General features: G+C 31.5%; 2 protein-coding genes across 7 annotated transcripts in view; one reads left to right on the plus strand and one right to left on the minus strand.

The window, feature by feature from the left end:
* Positions 1 to 19,417, minus strand: part of LOC106056634 (extracellular matrix protein A-like) — a 24,024-nt gene continuing 4,607 nt past the window's right edge. The window contains exons 1-17 of one of the 6 annotated variants that reach the window (XM_056019011.1): positions 14,329 to 14,489; positions 10,940 to 11,073; positions 10,482 to 10,681; positions 9,029 to 10,257; positions 6,416 to 8,998; positions 6,004 to 6,056; positions 5,819 to 5,909; positions 4,960 to 5,020; positions 4,600 to 4,774; positions 4,052 to 4,114; positions 3,602 to 3,813; positions 3,414 to 3,457; positions 2,665 to 2,741; positions 2,437 to 2,529; positions 1,207 to 1,313; positions 631 to 751; positions 1 to 326 (exon numbers count right to left, since the gene is read on the minus strand). In XM_056019011.1, coding sequence (XP_055874986.1) covers positions 264 to 326; positions 631 to 751; positions 1,207 to 1,313; positions 2,437 to 2,529; positions 2,665 to 2,741; positions 3,414 to 3,457; positions 3,602 to 3,813; positions 4,052 to 4,114; positions 4,600 to 4,774; positions 4,960 to 5,020; positions 5,819 to 5,909; positions 6,004 to 6,056; positions 6,416 to 8,998; positions 9,029 to 10,257; positions 10,482 to 10,681; positions 10,940 to 11,068 — 5,301 coding nt within the window. In that variant the 5' untranslated portion in view covers positions 11,069 to 11,073; positions 14,329 to 14,489 and the 3' untranslated portion in view covers positions 1 to 263. Of the gene's footprint in view, positions 327 to 630; positions 752 to 1,206; positions 1,314 to 2,436; positions 2,530 to 2,664; positions 2,742 to 3,413; positions 3,458 to 3,601; positions 3,814 to 4,051; positions 4,115 to 4,599; positions 4,775 to 4,959; positions 5,021 to 5,818; positions 5,910 to 6,003; positions 6,057 to 6,415; positions 10,258 to 10,481; positions 10,682 to 10,939; positions 11,074 to 12,273; positions 12,412 to 14,328; positions 14,490 to 19,417 lie in introns of those variants that run through there. The other 5 variants (XM_056019005.1, XM_056018981.1, XM_056018986.1 and 2 more) reach the window with 5 other exon arrangements.
* Positions 14,886 to 19,417, plus strand: part of LOC106056635 (protein Abitram-like) — a 17,375-nt gene continuing 12,843 nt past the window's right edge. Inside the window, exon 1 of the mRNA XM_013213448.2 lies at positions 14,886 to 15,044. Within this exon, the coding sequence (XP_013068902.1) occupies positions 14,942 to 15,044 (103 nt within the window). The 5' untranslated portion in view covers positions 14,886 to 14,941. The remainder of the gene's footprint in view (positions 15,045 to 19,417) is intronic.

Genomic DNA, 19,417 nt, shown 5'->3' on the forward strand with positions numbered 1-19,417 from the left:
TTCAGTGTTTTGATCCTGTCTTTAATAAAGTATGAAGATAAAATTTACACAAACAAATTACTTGAGTAACAACAAGGAAGTGACAAGAGTCAGTGAGCAGATGGACTCTGAGATAGAATAAGGCAGATGATAGAATAGAAAAGTAAATATTGAAAGAAAGTCTTGGAAATATAAATGTGTTTATAAATATAAGTGTGTTTTAACAGGTTCAATGTACATTCTAGTGCTTCAACAGAAGTGACAAAGTAAGCACCAGTCAAGGACTACTGGGAGACTTTACTGATCAAAGAATCACAAAGTTCTGTCAGCTCTTTATTTTCTTGAGTCTGAAACCAGAAAATCAGAATATTTTAGCATCATAAAAAACTCTAACCTAAATTGTAGATATTATTAGTCACAATGAGAAAACAATTTCAATATTAATCCTTACATGATGACAAGGTCAATTTACTTCAATTTACTACATACTCAAAAATAATTATTTTTTTTTGTGTTTATGTTTGAAACTTCTGTAGACTATATTTTGTCCCTATGAATGCTTCATACTTTGCCTTGCCTCTAATTGTATAAACAAGTAGATCACAACCATTTGAGTTAAACTGATGGTATTAAGGGGTAGTAGTTACTAACCTTTCTCTCCAGGATAGATTCTAGAGTTTGAATTTGTGCACTATTCTTTTTTAAAGACGCCTCTAGCCTTGTTATTTCTGCTTTGGAAGAACTTGACAGTTTTTCAAATTTGTCTTCAGCTCTGTTCATTTAAAAAGTAAAATAATAATAATAATTTAGTTGATTAGAAACTGGTATTTGTTCATAATGGACTTCAGTTTCAATGCAATGTCTAACAATTTTTATCACAAAACAAAATGTAAGATTTTTTTTTTCCTGATTCACACAATAAAAATTAGTGTAGAGCAGACTAATAAAAAAAAAATATAATAAAAACCATTTAGTAAACACAATTTTAAAAGGTTTACTCTCATATATCATAGTAAAAATTTTCATATTCATACAAAGTATTAAATTCAATTTAAACTTTAAAATGATTTTAAAATAAATCTTTTTTTATGTCTACTCAGAAATAAATAGAAAAAGCAACTCAAAGATTAAAAACAAAAACCTCCTTTTCATGCACAATCAGAATAGTAAGATATGATGAACATGAGATTGCTGCTACATCAAACAATTACAATAAACTGAACTCACTCTGCTATTTTTTCTTCCGCCATTGTTTTCAGTTTCTTATTGGTTTCCTTGACTGACTTGTACTTTTCTTGTGCTGTCTCAGCAGCTTTCTTGAGAATCTTTTCATTCTAAAACATATGGGCACAGTAAGTAAACATTTTGTACAAGACTACATTGGTTTTTAATCTGTCAATAAAACTGATGTAATAGCAAATAGTAATGTGAATAAACTATTACAAAAAAAAAAAAATTTTTTTTAAAACATTATTTGCCTAAATTTTATTACAAGTTTAAAAGTGACAATTGAAAAAAGAAAATCAAGTAAATATGACTAGCTATTCCTGTTAAATTCTACAAATTTTTAAATTCATAATTCTTGACAACAAAAATCATAAATTTAAGTATATAAAATAAAATAATTTCTAATTGATGTGGACAAATATGACTTTTTATTTGACATAAATAGTAGATCTTCAAAGAATTATTTTGTCCTTTTGAAATCAAAATTATATTATAACGAAATAAAATTATCTAATTCTCTAAAAATTATACAAGTGACAATCTAGGAATGGAAAAGAACAAGCTATAAGTCAATAATTTTACATTGCACAATTGATTCATGATTTCTAATCTAACCAATGTGATTTCTTATTTAGGAACATAATCTAAAATTTCAAATATCTCTTTCTCTCCTAATTGACAATACCATCGTTGATTTTGACCTCATTAAATTAAATTAATGTTTACTTTTTTAAACTTGACTTTGATTTATATAAAAAAGGGCATGCATTTCCCTTTAATTCTATACCAAATAAAACATTTTCTGATAACAAACAACAATGCTATTGAAGCCCAATCATAACAGGGGTAGTGAAATAGTAATGAGCAAAATGAAGAATTCCTTCCAAAACGTGGAAAAATAATTACGGAGAGAAAGAGTTAATAACTAAAAAGTGAGCCATTCGGCCCTGGTGTACAGACATGCAATGATATACATTGGATACCCCTTGGTTTATTTCATTGGACAATGGAAAATATGTAGGGGGTGGTGAAAGAGGAAAAGTCTCTCACCTTGGGGAAGTTTAAGGTGTCTATTGGATGCCAGAGTTAAGTGAGTTCATTCATGAAGTTCCAACACTTTTTGTTCAATAGTTTGGTGAGTTCATAGTCAAAGTCCAAAACAAGACCATAACTTTGTAATACTATATTTTAAAAAATTAGCTCTGTAGATTGAGAGGACAAAGAACATACCTCTGCAGCCTTGTCTAGAGTCTCTTTCAACTTTTCATAGCGATGATACAAGTCAGCAAAAGACTTCTCCAAGGCTTTGTTATCTTCCAGAATCTATACAAAACATTTTTAAATAGAAGTTTAAAACTTGGACATACAGATATACAATTTTTAAAAATTCAAAAATGTTCTGAATGCATAAACATAAATAATTATTAACAAAAATATTTAAATAAATTCTATTCCTACCTGACCATTAGATTTCTGAAGCTCTACCAGTTCAATGGCTTGTTTCTCTTGTTCAGACACAATCTTTTCTTTTTCAGCTAGAAATACATTTGAAATGAAAGTTTGAACTATGAAAACAGATCTGAAACTGGATATTCATATTAATTTCCCAAAATACATAAGGCTATCATCAGATATAAAGACAATCCAAAATGCACTTATGGTGTTTGTCAGCTGTCTATAAGGTGAAGGGATGATTTATTTAAGCTGTTTTAAATAGTAACAGTCTGGCTAAGACCTGAATAAAGAAAAAAAAAAAAGCAAAGTTCCCTTTTCAGATCTTGCAATCAATAGGGCAGATGATGTAAAGGTGGCCCACAAGAATAGCATGTGGCCAGCACAACTGCCTTTACTTTTCCCATTAGGGCTGGGTGGACTCAGATCCAGAAATTAAAAATCCCAGTTGGGGGTCAGCTTACAGGAAGACAAAGTAATGGAGATGCCCACCATAAGCAATTTAAAGACCAACGCAGGTGTCAGTTTGCCCTCATGGGCATAGAGGAATACAGCAAGCAGCAAATGGCTTCTGAAACAGACTTTTGAAAGAGACTGCTGCAAAGAAACACACATACAAGACCCAAAGAAAAGTCCATGCCAAAAAAACAGGTGCACATAGCAACAAGAGAACTTGAATGCAAGCAACATTACAATTAGTTTCTCCTCTATGTGACTTAATGTATAAAGATGGTTTTCTAAACAGTGTTACTTACTTGTGATCTGTGTAATGATGTCAGTGTATTCTTTCATTAACTCACTGAGGAAATAAAACATATTTTGTTAAAACTAAAACAACACACATCAGGAGGCTTATATAGAGATACATTCTTGTATGAACAAGCACATTTTAAAATACATTAAGAATATTTAAAAAAAAAAACAAAAAAAAACCAATGCTTACTCGAAACTTCGCAGCTTTCCCTGTAAAACTTTGTTTTTCTTTTTTAAAGCATCATATGCCACTTTGGCTTTATTTTTCTCTTCATTCAGAAGATCCTCTTGCTGTTTTAATTTCTCCTGAAACTCCTTGTCCTTCTTTAACATGAGATCTTGAAAATGCAAAGCTAATTGAGCTCGAATTTGTTGCATTTCACTTTCTGTATACTTTGGAATCTATTCAAAGAACAACTACTTTAGCAAAAGTAAATATATTTTACTAAGTAAACAACACAAATTGGAATACTTTAACCCTTGTATCAACACTATTACTTTTAGAAAATATGATCTACTTATTACTCTGAGTGACATTTTCAAAACAAATAGACTTACTTTTTACTAAATAACAAATTAAGCAACAATATTGAAATATCTTTAAAAATGTGTTAACACATAGCAGATAAGAATCATTTACCTCTCCAATGTCAACAAGTTTAGCTCCTTCTGTTTTAGTAGTAAGCAAGTTATCATGCATTACCTGCAAAGAGATTTAATAATAAGCTGAATACAAGCCTGCTACTAACACTAAAGAACAACCTCAACTACAAAACAGATCAATACACATATGATTTAGTAGTAACTTTCCATTGTAAAAGTTGAATCTTATTTTCAGGTTTTCAACTTAGCCTTGAAATTTGCATTCATGAGCAATAACTAAAACCCACATACATACATTATATACAAACATACACATATAAATATTACATTTAGTACATATATTCTTTCTAGTCTATCTAGAAATGACTATGAATTAAAAAAAAATATAACTTTTCCAGTAGCCCTTAGGAGACTAAACATTAACAATTAATAAGATTTGCTTAGAAAAATTTGTAAGAGAATCCTAAACAAATTAAATCAAAATTGGCAGAGATCTCATTTTGCCTATTCATTTACACTTGACAACATTTATATAATGATTGAATTCAATCTAGAAAGCATAACTAAAGAGCAGATAATATTTACTGTGTCAAGGTCATCTAGCTCATTATCCAGAGCCAGAATCATGTCAATTTGATTTGGAGCAGCCTCTTCAAAGATTGGTTGCACCCTGTTGTTGTGTATGTTACGAGTCAGTGTACGTCTGCGAGCCACACGGGGAGGGGTTCCAAATAGGCATGCGCTTTCATCCATAAAACTCCTGAAGAATTTTTTAAATAACCAGATCAAGAGCAAAAACTAGAAATACATTCATTTATATTAATAAGGATTTATTTTAATTTATTGCCGGTATTATTAAAATTAGGAACTACTAAAATATAATGTTACTAGAGATTTTGAGAATTATTAAGAAATTATGTTCATTTAAAATTCAATTGAACTTACACGCCAAGATTTTTGGATGTGCTAAATATGTCTGAAGTATGTCCAGGTTTCTGTACATTATCTTCAACAAACGAATTCATTAAGAATGGTCAATAACAAATTATGCTCATAAGTCATAAAAATATATAATAATATATATATATATATAATAATAATCTTTATTGTTCGTAAGGAAATTTGTCTAACAATTTGTGCATTACACCAAACCCAAACAAAGCATTACAACTTTAGGTATCATTATAAATTATATATATACGAAGTATAGTAGAAGAATGTGTATGAGTTCAAGAGTTTATAAGATGAAATTATTTAACGTAGAACAGAATTTATTAACAAGATAATCAATATACAAGAAAAAAATAAATTGGTGACTGTTTAGTGACTAACTATAACACAAGGTAATGAAAAGATCCCTAATGCTTTACCATATTGTAAAACAATCATAAGACTCAATAATAAGTGCCCCAAGAAAGAAAAAAAAGCTGCTATATTGCTTTTGTATAGCACCATTGTCTTCCTAGTGTTTGAAATAGGTGCATGTGCTATTTTGGGTCTTCAAAAAATGTACCCACTGTTTTGTTTTAAGTTAAATATTATGTAAAGTATATTTATGCATATACAAATTAACCTATTTTAAAACAATGGTAAAAAACTTTTTTTTGCAAATGTGATTAAAGTGTGAGTTTGTGTGTATTGTTATGTGTAAGCATTAAGTAAGCACCACATGGTACAAACTATCATATGTTTGTGGTAAAGCTAAGGCGAGCCGTCAATTTCAGAAATGATTTAAATGTTTATAAATATGATAGCTGCCACTAAACATTCTCTAAATCATTCACTATAATACTGGTACACTCACTTTGAACAATGTCAATCTTGTCTTGTACTGGATCACTTTTCATCAAAGGGTCAAACTTCATTAGAACAGAACCTCTTCTTGAAATGCCTTCCTAAACATTTAACAGAATAGCTTTGTAAAAACTTCAAGAGACAAAAATAATACAATACTACTTATTATTTATTTTTGGTCAACATTGCACTAACCTTGGAATTAGATGCCTGTTCAAGCATATCAAAAAACTTTGGATCAAACAAAGCTAAAAAAAAAAAAAAGATTCTTGAGAGAACACAAATGTAAAAGGTTTTTCATGGCAATCAAATAAAGACCAAGTTGTAAGCAAGATCTAAAAGATATATTATGGTAAAATGCAAGGCAAGCCAAATCTGACACAAATCCAAATATATTTTCAGTGGGAAATACAAATACCAATAGACAAGTATATAGAAAAGTTTGTGTTTCAACTTACTGGAAAAGGTGTTCGTTATTAAAAAAAAAAAAGGGTTTAATTAGATGCCTTTTTCTATCTTCCTTCCAATTAAGGTATTTATGCTGATTATAGCTTTTAATAATTAAAAACTTTAAGCATTTCTATAAAATTTATATGAAATGCCTTACCATCTGTTGCAGGAACAAACTGTTCATGTTCTCCAAAATCTTCGCTTACAGCTGGATGGATGAAAGTATTTTTGTTAGCTTTAAGTTCATCTTTTTGAGGAGACAGTGCAACTATTTTGTCTGAGGCTACGACAGTGTTGCATGAGACAATTGAATTGTCTTGCTTGGTGGATACAGTAGAACTTATAAGAAAGTCTGTTGAAATGTCTTTTGGTTTGGCACATAAATCATATGAAGACACAAGAGCAGCACAGTCCAACTTAGAGTTGTCTGTACCATTCTTTGATTTCACATAAGATTCAATAACAGAAGGGGATACCTGATTGATTTTTTCAACTGTACCAGAATGACACACAGAATCATTTTGGCTACCTGTGAACTCTGATGTCAAAGAAACATTCTGAGTGGTCGTATCTTTTATCGTCAAAGGAGAATCAGTTATTTGCAATTTTTTTATTAATGGATCCTCATTATGTACACTGAAGGGTGATTGCAAACTATCCTTAACATGTTCAATTGTATTCAATGAGTTTATCTTCCCATCATCAAAGTGTTGATTGTTAAAACAGCCATTAAGTTGTTTTCCTTCAAGGCAAACACTGTCATAGAGAGAGCCCTTTGTATGTGCATCAGCAGTGTGATCCTTAGCAAGTGCACTATAAAAACTTCCATCCAGTGTACACTGGCTCAAAGAGTCAGTGGCTACACACTCCAGTTTCTGTGTATCAGTAGTATTACAAAACTGACTGCCAGTGGAGATTTTGTCATCAGAACTGTGCTTCCTCAATGTTGTATCACAACAACCCATGTTTGTTTGGACAACACACTCAGAAGTGGATTTACAAGTCTGGTCTGCTAGACACAGTTCACTAGTTGACACACTATCAGACTGACCTTTGACAGGCAAATTGTCAACAATGTCACCACTGCCCATTCTAACAGAAGAGCTCAAAAGGTCATGGTCATTTTTTTCTTTGGACTGAACAGTTAAAGAATTGGTATTAATTGGAGAATTTGACTGAAAACTGGGTTGGGAGTGATTTAGTACTAATTCATTTCTGCTGTCCTCAGTTTTAAGTTTACTAATAAGAGAATTAGTCATCTGAATATGTGGTTTAAAGGGATCATTTTCTACTAGAGCTGGTTTATCTATTTCAGGGGAATTAGCCATCTGCTTACAAGGTTTAAAAGGATCAATAGTATCATCTTCAAGAATAGGCTTAGGAACAAGAGATGAATTGGTAATAGGTTCTTGAGGTTTCGAAAGATACCCTTTGTCTTCTGTAGGTTGAGCCAAAACAGGTGAATTAGCCATCTGAATTCGAGGTTTAAAAGGATCAATAGTGGCATCTTCAATGGTAGACTTTGGACCAACAGGGGAATTGACAATAGATTCACATGATTTCAAAAGACCCATTTTGCCTGCTTCAAAAGGTTGTCCCAAAACAGGTGAATTAACCATCTGCATACGAGGTTTAAAAGGATCAATTGTGTCCTCTTCAGTGGTAGGTTTGGGAACAACAGGTGAATATGCAATAGGTTCACATGATTTCAAAAGATCCCTTTTGCCTACCTCAATAGGTGAATTAGCCATCTGCATCTGAGGTTTAAAAGGATCAATTGTGTCATCAATGGTAGGTTTAGGAATAACAGGTGAATTGGTAACAGGTTCTTGAGGTTTCAAAAGATCCCTTTTGCCTGCTTCTAAAGGTTGTCCCAAAACAGGTGAATTAACCATCTGCATATGAGGTTTAAAAGGATCAATTGTGTTGTCTTCAATGGTAGGTTCACATGATTTCAAAAGATCCCTTTTGCCTGCTTCAATAGGTGAATTAGCCATCTGCATCTGAGGTTTAAAAGGATCAATTGTATCATCAATGGTAGGTTTAGGAATAACAGGTGAATTGGTAACAGGTTCTTGAGGTTTCAAAAGATCCCTTTTGCCTGCTTCTAAAGGTTGTCCCAAAACAGGTGAATTAACCATCTGCATATGAGGTTTAAAAGGATCAATTGTGTCCTCTTCAATGGTAGGTTTGGGAACAACAGGTGAATGTGCAATAGGTTCACACGATTTCAAAAGATCCCTTTTGCCTGCCCCAATAGGTGAATTAGCCATCTGCATCTGAGGTTTAAAAGGATCAATTGTATCATCAATGGAAGGTTTAGGAATAACAGGTGAATTGGTAACAGGTTCTTGAGGTTTCAAATGATCCCTTTTGCCTGCCTCCAAAGGTTGTCCAAAAACAGGTGAATTAACCATCTGCATATGAGGTTTAAAAGGATCAATTGTGTCCTCTTCAATGGTAGGTTTGGGAACAACAGGTGAATGTGCAATAGGTTCACATGATTTCAAAAGATCCCTTTTGCCTGCCCCAATAGGTGAATTAGCCATCTGCATCTGAGGTTTAAAAGGATCAATTGTATCATCAATGGAAGGTTTAGGAATAACAGGTGAATTGGTAACAGGTTCTTGAGGTTTCAAATGATCCCTTTTGCCTGCCTCCAAAGGTTGTCCAAAAACAGGTGAATTAACCATCTGCATATGAGGTTTAAAAGGATCAATTGTGTCCTCTTCAATGGTAGGTTTGGGAACAACAGGTGAATGTGCAATAGGTTCACATGATTTCAAAAGATCCCTTTTGCCTGCCCCAATAGGTGAATTAGCCATCTGCATCTGAGGTTTAAAAGGATCAATTGTATCATCAATGGAAGGTTTAGGAATAACAGGTGAATTGGTAACAGGTTCTTGAGGTTTCAAATGATCCCTTTTGCCTGCCTCCAAAGGTTGTCCCAAAACAGGTGAATTAGCCATCTGCATATGAGGTTTAAAAGGTTCAATTGTATCATCAATAACAGGTGAATTGGTAACAGGTTCTTGAGGTTTCAAATGATCCCTTTTGCCTGCCTCCAAAGGTTGTCCCAAAACAGGTGAATTAACCATCTGCATATGAGGTTTAAAAGGATCAATTGTGTCCTCTTCAATGGTAGGTTTAGGTGAATAGACAATCTGTTCAAAGGGTTTAAAATTATCTTTCACTTCTTCAATAGCTCGTGACAAAATAGGTGAATTAGCCATCTGCATACTAAGTTTAAAAGGATCAATTGTGTCAACTTCATTTTTTGGTTTAGATACAACAGGTGAATTAGTAATCTGTTCACTAGGTCTAAAAAGATCATCTTTGTCTACTTCAATAGGCTGTGTCAAAATGGGTGAATTAGCCACCTGCGTACGAGGTTTAAAAGGGTCAACTATGTCATCTTCAATAGTAGGTTTAGATAAAACTGGTGAATTGACAATCTGCATTTGAGTTTCAAAAGGATTATCAATGTTTTCTTCAATTCCACACTTTTGAACACATAGTTTTAAAGTATCAACTAAATCTTCTTTAATTGCAGGTTTAGGTACAACAGGTGAATTGGCAATCTCATTATATGGTTTTAAAGGATCAAACTTTTCTTCTAGTGCTGTCCATTCCTCCAATACTGGTGAATCAGTAGTGTGTGTAGGAAGTTTAAACAACTCATCACCATCCTTGTCCTTTTCAAAAGAGGTTTTAGCCAAATCATGTGATTCAGCAACCTGAGCATGTAGATTTGTATATTTTTCTTTATCAATAGTGGTTTGAACCACACTCTTCAACTCTTCAGTTTCACTGCCCACAAGGAAATGATCCAGCATGGTAGCACTGAGTGATTCAGAAACCAAAGACAAATCGGGAGATATTTCTAGTCCATTCAACAAGCAAGCTAACTCATCTATTTCAGATGAAGTCTTTGGCTTAACTGGCAAATTATTTCTTTGTTCAGCTTTTGTGACATTATCAGATACAGCTTCATGGATCCTAAAAACAAAAGATCAAATGGTAACATTTAATATAAGAATGCCTACAAAGCAAATACTAAAACGCTAATAATTAATATTGAACTAAAAATATATATATATATGTTATTTAGAAATTTTAAATTATGTTCAATAAAATCTAATACCGGTAGCAATTTAACAATAATAATTAATAAATCAATAATATAAAACCTGAGAACTAGCTAATTATAACCAATACATTACCAGTCATTTTCAAAAGATTCTACAGGAAGCTTTCCAACAAGCTCTTGTAAAATAATTTTGGCATTTTCAAGATTGTCAACATGGTCTTTTTTTGTCACGACACTTGTTCGTTCAATCCACCTTTCTGCTGAATCAAGTTCGCGGATAAACATATAGGGTGAAGAAACTGGAGTTACTTTCTCAGGGGAAAATTTCTGTTTCTGTTAAATATTAATTTAAGAAAAAAATAAAACAAATTTCATTTTGATAAAAGTAAACTACATTTCAAGAGTATGATAAAGGTCAACTATTTCAGTTACACACATTATTCTAATCTTTATTAAACCAATTTGATTAATTAAATGGTATGGCCTTGGTAATATCAGGTAAAACAAAATAAATATGGACTCCTAATGTGCTAAATCAGGAATCGAGAATATGTGGCTATTGTTGGAAGATAAAATTTGACTTAAAATTACTTGCTGACTTGACAATCTTTTAGCATCATTTAGCAGCTTCAATGGTGACGATCGATTTGCGTTACTAGAACTAGAAGAATGGTGCTTGACTTGCACTTCTGGAGGAGCATTTTCATCATTAACATCCATAGCTGCTGCAGTCATAGACAATAATAATCATTCTAAGATTGACACAACTTTAAATAAATTTAAGATCACTAATAATTACTGTACTAAATTAGTGTCACTAGATCTCGTCAAAGAAATTTCTCTTTTATGACCCTTTGACCCGGAGAAGGCTTTTTTTTGGCTCTGCAGCGGCGTCCCTGTCATGAGGCCAACATCAACAAAGAGATCATTTATTCACACCTGTTTTCATGAGACACGACTCCTTGAATCAACAACCCAAGTTATGCTAAGGCCAGGGGCCGAGCCCATGAGGGAACACTCCTAATATCTGTAATTTACTGATGCTTTTCATGGGGTGACCATGATGGGGAACAGTCCAATGGATGGGATTGTATTAGAGAACCTTTCTTACATCCTCACCACACACGCAATGTTAGATTGCTGGTAACCTACTGGAGGCTAAGTTGGCTCTTGTTCTTTGCCCGCCTGACACCCCTTTGGGCCGTTTCCACCGAGGCGCCACCCTGAGGTGATTGGAGCTCATCCTAAATCTACTTATCTACTATGATCTAGATTTATTTAGTTCTGTTCAAATCTAGAAGTAATAGATCTAAAAGCCTTTTTTTTTTTTTAAATTTTCTTTGATATTTGAATATATAATTAATAATAATAATGTATATAGATCTAGATATTTTTAAAAATTTAACAGAAAATCATGATTCTAATTTTCCCGAACTTTACTCAATTATTAATATTAGATTATAAAAAGTAAGACTAGACTTAGACAGTTGACTAGATCTGATTTGATCTAAATCTATTTTAAAAGAATTTTATCAGTCTTACTCTTATAATTCTAGAGTAGAGACTAGACATCACTAGACTCTTGATTGACTAGAGTCTAGAATCAATAGTCTAGTCTAGATTATATAATAGGAATTACATACTATTAATAGTAGTACAGTAGCAGTACGGCTAACTAGTCACTTTATTTAACTTTTCTACTTTATAGATCCAAGTCAGTCTGTCAGTGTTTATTAAATGCTTTGTTACAACTTTGCTACACTATTTATATAGTTTACTAATTTTAATAAAACAGTATTATTAAACAGATCTAGATTGTCTAGAATCTATGTCTAGATAGATATGAACAATAATTTTCAATATAAACCAACAGTCAACACTGTGACTAGTGTAAATAACTGTAGACTGTAGTCAGTCACACTCACTGAGTCTCTCACTGAGCCAGTGTCGGCAGTGTCTGGTCTGTACTTCACCCAGCTAGATCTACTACTTCAGTACTTGTAGATTAGTCAGTCTCAGTTACAAATCAAATGACAATCGTCTGAGTCTATTAGATCTAAAATCTAGATATTATATAGAATTAGTAGAATAGAAATAATTATAATAGAAAATTTATAGTAAGTTTTAAAAGACTTTTTATTTAATTCGGACATTACATGAATTCAGACATTCGCTGATTTTGTGGTCATTAAATAATTATTTTAATATTTATTATAAAACTAGTGCACAGTATAATGTGCTTGTCCATTTTCAAATGATTCTGACCCAATTTCCTTCCATTTAGTTGTTTTTTTATGTTGTTTTTTCCTATGTTACCAGGATGACTTTACCTCTTCCTAGGGTTAAGACTATATTTTTTGATTGGCTAAGTTTATACTAATGAGTCCGGCAATATAATTTTGTTTTTGGAGCTGATTGATTCATAAGCCAAGTTGTTTGATTCCATACAAAAAAAAATTAATAGGGTGTCGGAATTAAATTACGATTTTCTTATCAAAATTTATTTCAGACAGCCAGTTTTGGACATCATTGTTAATGTTCTTGTATTATATTTGTTTGTTTGTTGTTGTTTTTTTTATAGAGAATAAATTGGCAAATGTTTGGAGTGAGCTTGGTACATTGAATGAAGTTAAATGCTTAGATCTAGATTTATATCTATAGAGAATATAGAGGATTCAGTTAGGCAAGAATGGCTATCCTAACCTGTACTATACTACAAAAGATCATCTGTATTAGAAATTTATTAAATTAATAAACAAAAAACACAAACATTCAACACAAATCTAATCATGCAAACATAAAATAAGTCTGAAAGTCGGTATAGATGTCAGTATTCCAGTGACCTAATTTAGGTAGAATAAGTGTGTTCATATTTTTATTTTTTGCATTCGTATTTATGCATAATTTGAAAACATCTTTTTGATTTTATTTAATATATGTGAGGGGCTATGCCTGGGGATCTTAAAATTTAGTTTTAAAAATGAAATAATGTTGATATAGAATTAAAATCTGAGTTTATTGATGCCTAAATATAGAGACTGTCAGAAATAAATAAATTAATTATAAAATGGTGTCCGGAATCAAATAATGTGGTGGGTCAAATTTGTCTGAATTAAATGAAAACACATGGCTTCTTTGACCTTAAATATAAAAACAAATATAGGTTAGGGGTACAAATATAAGACTAAGTAGTCATCCTTATTCTCCTTAGATTTAAACTAAAAAGGATTTTGATACTTCATTTGATTGTCTTCATTTTCTTTTCTATATATTATATTTATATAGTATATGGAACCATTGTTTAATAATGCGCTGTCAAAGTCAAACTTGGGCACATAAGTATTATAGTATAGGTGTCCGAATAGCATAAAACTACTCTAGAAGTTAGACTAGTAGAAGATATGATAATGATATGATAGATACAAAAATACTAAAATTACTAAAAATAGATCTATTCGTCTATTCACACTATTGACATTCACATTGTGAATGATTGTGACTGTCAATTGTCAATATAGATCTAATCATTATTCAATTTTCAATTATAGATCTAATTGAATTATTTTATTATTCATTTATAATTTATATTCAAATTCATTTTTATATTTTTAATTCTATTCAATTATTGAAATTTTAATTTGAATCCACCATTCCAATGAATATTTGAATATTATTATTTTTTTTATATGAATATAAATATAATTTAGTATAGTATTTACTAGATTAGATAGAGACTAGATCTAGATTATCATTATAAATCTAGACCTAGAAATTTAAAAAAAAAAATAATCTAGACTCTAGTCTAGACTAGATTACTAGAGATAGTCTAGAGTCCAGATTATTTTTTATTCTAGATTTCTAGATCAGTAGATGACTAGATTGTCACTAGTGACACTAGTGACTAGATGATGATGATCCTCTACTGCCTCTAGATTCCTAGATCTTCTAGATCTATAATAATTATAATAATAGTTTTATACCTCTAGGCCTGGGTATTCTAGATCTATAGAGTAAATAGATCTTATCAATATCAGTCTAGATCTTTAAGAGTTAGCTAGTTCTAGACCTACGACCTAGTCTATATCTAGATTCTAGATTAGATTCTACTTCTTCTCTATTGAGATCTTATAGTCTATATTTTATTTGAATTTTCCGCTATTGCCGGAAGTAAAGTCTATTCCAACTAGAGAATATCTAAAATCTAGACTAGTACTACGGTTCCAAAAAAGAAAAACATTTACTGAACAGGCCCAAAGATATCAAACAGGAAAACGTTGGTTAAAAAAAAAATTCTTTTTGAACTTAGATGATGAATTTGCTATAATGATGTAATGATGAAATGTTTCGTAAGATGAGGTGTCTGGTCACCGTAGATCTAGAACATATTAAATAAATTATCGATAATTAAAATGATTACCTTTTAATCTAGAATCTATGCTCTATTTATCATTTATGTTAGTTCCACATCGTCATCAGCTTTGATATTCTTGGCGTATCAATAGTATGATGGAAAACTAATATTATTCTTGAGTATTGATAGCCAAAACAGCAGACGTCTATGTAACTAACTTTTAGATCTTACACTGCTATATAATGATTGAGTCCGATTTTGAATCACCACTGCCACATAGATCTAATCATAATGATAAACCACCTTCAGTAATTGAAAGATATTTTAAAAAGAGATACAAGACGGGTAAGCAGAGCTGTGTTATTGTCAAAAGAGTTGAGCCTCAACTTGAGGTGAGGTGAATCATGAATACACTGAGTTGAGACAGTTGTGTGAGTTACTTACTTATAACAGTCACTAACAGTGACAGTCTGACAGTGTGTACACATTTGTGACATTACACACAGAGACACATACAGATCTACTCTAGTGTGATATAGTCTGTCATAGTACATACTGATACACTACTCTACAGTATTATACACTAATTATAATACAGAATCATTCTTTGAACTCTAACTATATAGACTTTCACTTAGTCTTAGTGTCTTAGTCTTTAGACTTTAGATTAGACGCTAGCCTAGGGCCTAGTACTGAGTAGTAGGCATGTAGTAGGTATGTGACAAAATTTTTGAAATTTTTTTTTTTTTAAATTGGATAATAAATTATTAAAGATCTTGTTCTGAGCTTTCCAATGAGGTATAGAATGTTATTATGGGTCCAATAGATAAAAAAATACACACAATTTTGACGCGTTTTCACTTAACATTGAAGCAATGGGAAACCATGGCACAAGATTTTCTGAAAAAATGAACAAAAATGTGTACCATTTCGCTACTTTTTATCACATTGCTATAATCTATATATCAAAATAAAGCTTAGGGTGTGCTTAATAAATGTATTTATTTTTTTTATACAGTTTATTTATATATATATTTTTTTTTTAATTTTAACCAACTCAATATGAGGTTCTCATTATTTATTTTTGTAATAAAATGTTCTTATCTTTCTATTTTAACAAAATGTTGATAACAGATAAGTGAAGCACTTATCCTGAGCTTTCCAATGATATATAGAATATTGCTATATGCCAAACGGTTAATTTTTTACAATTTTTTTTAACGCGTTTTCACTCAACACTAAGTGAGGTTTTCTTAAAATTGAACGAAAATGCGTGACACTTTGCTAATCTTTATCACACCACTAAGAACCATATATACTGTTACCAACATAATGAACAAAATAAATCAAAGTGAATAAAATTATATTCATTTTCATAAAATTTAAATAATTTTTTTTTATATTTCAACATGGCATTATAATATTTTTTTTTATATTAAATGTTACTTGTCAAGATCCTTCCAATGATATTTAGATTATTGAAATAAGTCTAACCATTCAGAAATGTAAAAATTCTGATGCAATTAAATTTAGGCCTAACAATGAAATCAATGAAGCATACCATCTCACTCATTTTTATAGCACATCTAAAAACAACACCAAGATAAAGATAAAACTTTAGATGTGATAAACAAATTTATCTTTAGATTCATGTATATTTAAAAAAAAATAAAAACTTAAAATCATTTTGTATAGAAAAAAAATTAATTACTTACATACATTTTTCTTGGAAATTGATAATATGATGTTAATTTTTAAGTATAGCATGGTAAGATGGCAAGGCATAAACGATTGCTGGATTTGTGCCGATAACGTAGATGATGAATGCGATAACATAGAAATTAAGTTCGACCAACTGATGATGAAGCCCATGGTGGTTTATTTGTTAATGACATAGGGACTCGACATGCAAATTAGTCAGTACTGAATGACGATAAAATGAATGGTGGCTTCTGTGTGTTAGTAGCATAGAAAAGCAGATATCATGCAAGTAAGCAGCATAGAATGATGATGAAGTCAATGGTGGTTTATTTGTTGATGCCGTAGTGACTCTGATGACATGCAAATTAGTCAGTACTGAATGACGATAAAATGAATGGTGGCTTCTGTGTGTTAGTAGCATAGAAAAGCAGATATCATGCAAGTAAGCAGCATAGAATGATGATGAAGTCAATGGTGGTTTATTTGTTGATGCCGTAGTGACTCTGATGACATGCAAATTAGTCAGTACTGAATGACGATAAAATGAATGGTGGCTTCTGTGTGTTAGTAGCATAGAAAAGCAGATATCATGCAAGTAAGCAGCATAGAATGATGATGAAGTCAATGGTGGTTTATTTGTTGATGCCGTAGTGACTCTGATGACATGCAAATTAGCCAGTACTGAATGACGATAAAATGAATGGTGGCTTCTGTGTGTTAGTAGCATAGAAAAGCAGATATCATGCAAGTAAGCAGCATAGAATGATGATGAAGTCAATGGTGGTTTATTTGTTGATGCCGTAGTGACTCTGATGACATGCAAGTTTGTGTGTACTGGATGACGATAAAGTAAATGGTGGCTTCTTTTTGTTACAAGCGTAGCAAAGCAGATATCATGCAAGTAAGCAGCACATAATGATGATGAAGTCAATGGTGGCTTATTTGTTGGTGCAGTAGTGACTCTGATGACATGCAAGTTATTATGTAATGGATGACGATGAAGTAAATGGTGCCGAAGGAACTCTGATGACATGCAAGTAGTTGAAGGACATCATGAAAGTATAAGGCACATGTGGGAATTTATGAAGGGTTAAATGTGTAATTTAATGAAGGGTTAATGATAAATGGATTGGAAAAAAAGTGTTGTTTTTTTATGATAGTTAAATGTTTGAGAGATAAAAGGTTAATAGGAAATATGATGATTTGTGTTTGAAAAAACTTAATATTGAATGGTACACATGAATATAAAAAGGAAAGTTTGCATATCTTTACAGTCACAAACTTGAAGTGAAGACAACTTTATAAAACTAATAATATTATTATTTATAAAAATTATTAAATATTTTAATTTTAAGTTATGGCTTTACATTACACATTATTTAAATTAATTGTTTATGAACCATCAATACAATTTTAAAATGGAACAGTATATAAAAAGTGATGATGTACCACGTATAGTAAAAATAGCTAAGAAAAATAGTTAATTGGCTTTATTAAATTTGATAATTATTTAATTAGATGATATAAAACAAAATAGTGTGTTAGAAAAAAAAGCGCAATAAAAAAAAATGTGAAGTACAAGTAGACAACAACTGGTGTTATTTCAGATCTACTGGGAGGACTAGAGAAACACTTATAAGGTAGCATTATTAATTTTAAACTTTGCAGTATTACATATGATGCAATGGGAAAACAAATTTAAACAATATGTAGGTTTTATAATTTTAAAAATTATAGTTGCATGAAGAAAATGAATAATAATCAAATTATCAAAAAAAATCCCAACACAAATGTTTTGTTACAAATTTACAGAAATAGGGGATTTACTTTTCTGTTGAAAACAACAACAAAAAAAAAATAAAATATTTAATGATCATTCTTCATAATTGGATAGTTTTATTTACATATTTTTTTTTATTAAGGTACTATTTTATTTTAAATATTTCAAAGCTTAAAAAAAATAGTATAAAAGGATTAAGACTATGTTTACCTCTAGTTAATTTTATAATAGTATAGAATATGTTTAAAATTAATGACATAAACTTTACAGTTTGAAAATTTTATAAAAGTATTTATTTTAGTGAAATGTATTAGTCACTGATGATTAGCTAACAGATTTATTAGTGTGTTATATTATTATGTGCATTGTTTTACCACCCAATTATAAAGAATCCCTGTTAGTCAGACAGAAGTGAAACTGGAACATTTTTGTCAATGGGTAGGGAAAAATCCTTGATGTTAACAAATACTATTCTACAGTAATGTCAAGTCTTTGAACAGTATGTCACAGGCAAGCTGATACTTGCTCATGTCATAGTCAACCCCTCTACTCTCATCCTCATCATCCAGCCAATATTTTACCAAATATACATCTTTCATTCCTTTTTTAAGTCCCTTTACCCTGCCACTATATAATACAGGGCCTGCACTGTACCAATAGTGACAGATCAACCTGTCAATAACATTTCCAGATAACAATTCCTGCACATCCATCCAAGTCTGTTCAGTCACGTTAGTAATCAGTTCCTTAATCTTGTCAATGTAATTGTCTTGTCTTAAAAGTTTTTCAATTTTCTTTCTTTCTTTCTGTTCTGTCTCCTGGTTTTTTTGCTCCGCCCTCAGAGCAATCTCCTTAGTCACCTCTGACGTCCTCACTCGATTAGCCTGCCTCCTACTGCGAGAGACACCAATGGCCCAAGTCACCCTTTCAGTCATATCTGAGACACTCAGAGAATCTAGATAGGCTACAGTTCTGTTCTTTAGGGAACGGATTCTAGAGGACATGTAGCACATCGTTGCATTTGGTGCTTTTTTCTTGGCTGCACTAAACATGCCAATCACCTCTTCAGAATCCATGTTATGTAGCCTAGCAGATTCTGTCTGGGTGCTCATCAGATCAGACACATTCATACTAAGATACCTTTTATACTGCCTATTGATAGTTTCTGCAATAGAAGACAGACTAGCTTTTATCATGTTTTCAACTTCCTTATCTTGAGGGCAGAGCAAAAGAACCT

The sequence above is a fragment of the Biomphalaria glabrata genome, chromosome 1, assembly GCF_947242115.1.
Source record: "Biomphalaria glabrata chromosome 1, xgBioGlab47.1, whole genome shotgun sequence".
Classification (NCBI taxonomy): domain Eukaryota; kingdom Metazoa; phylum Mollusca; class Gastropoda; family Planorbidae; genus Biomphalaria; species Biomphalaria glabrata.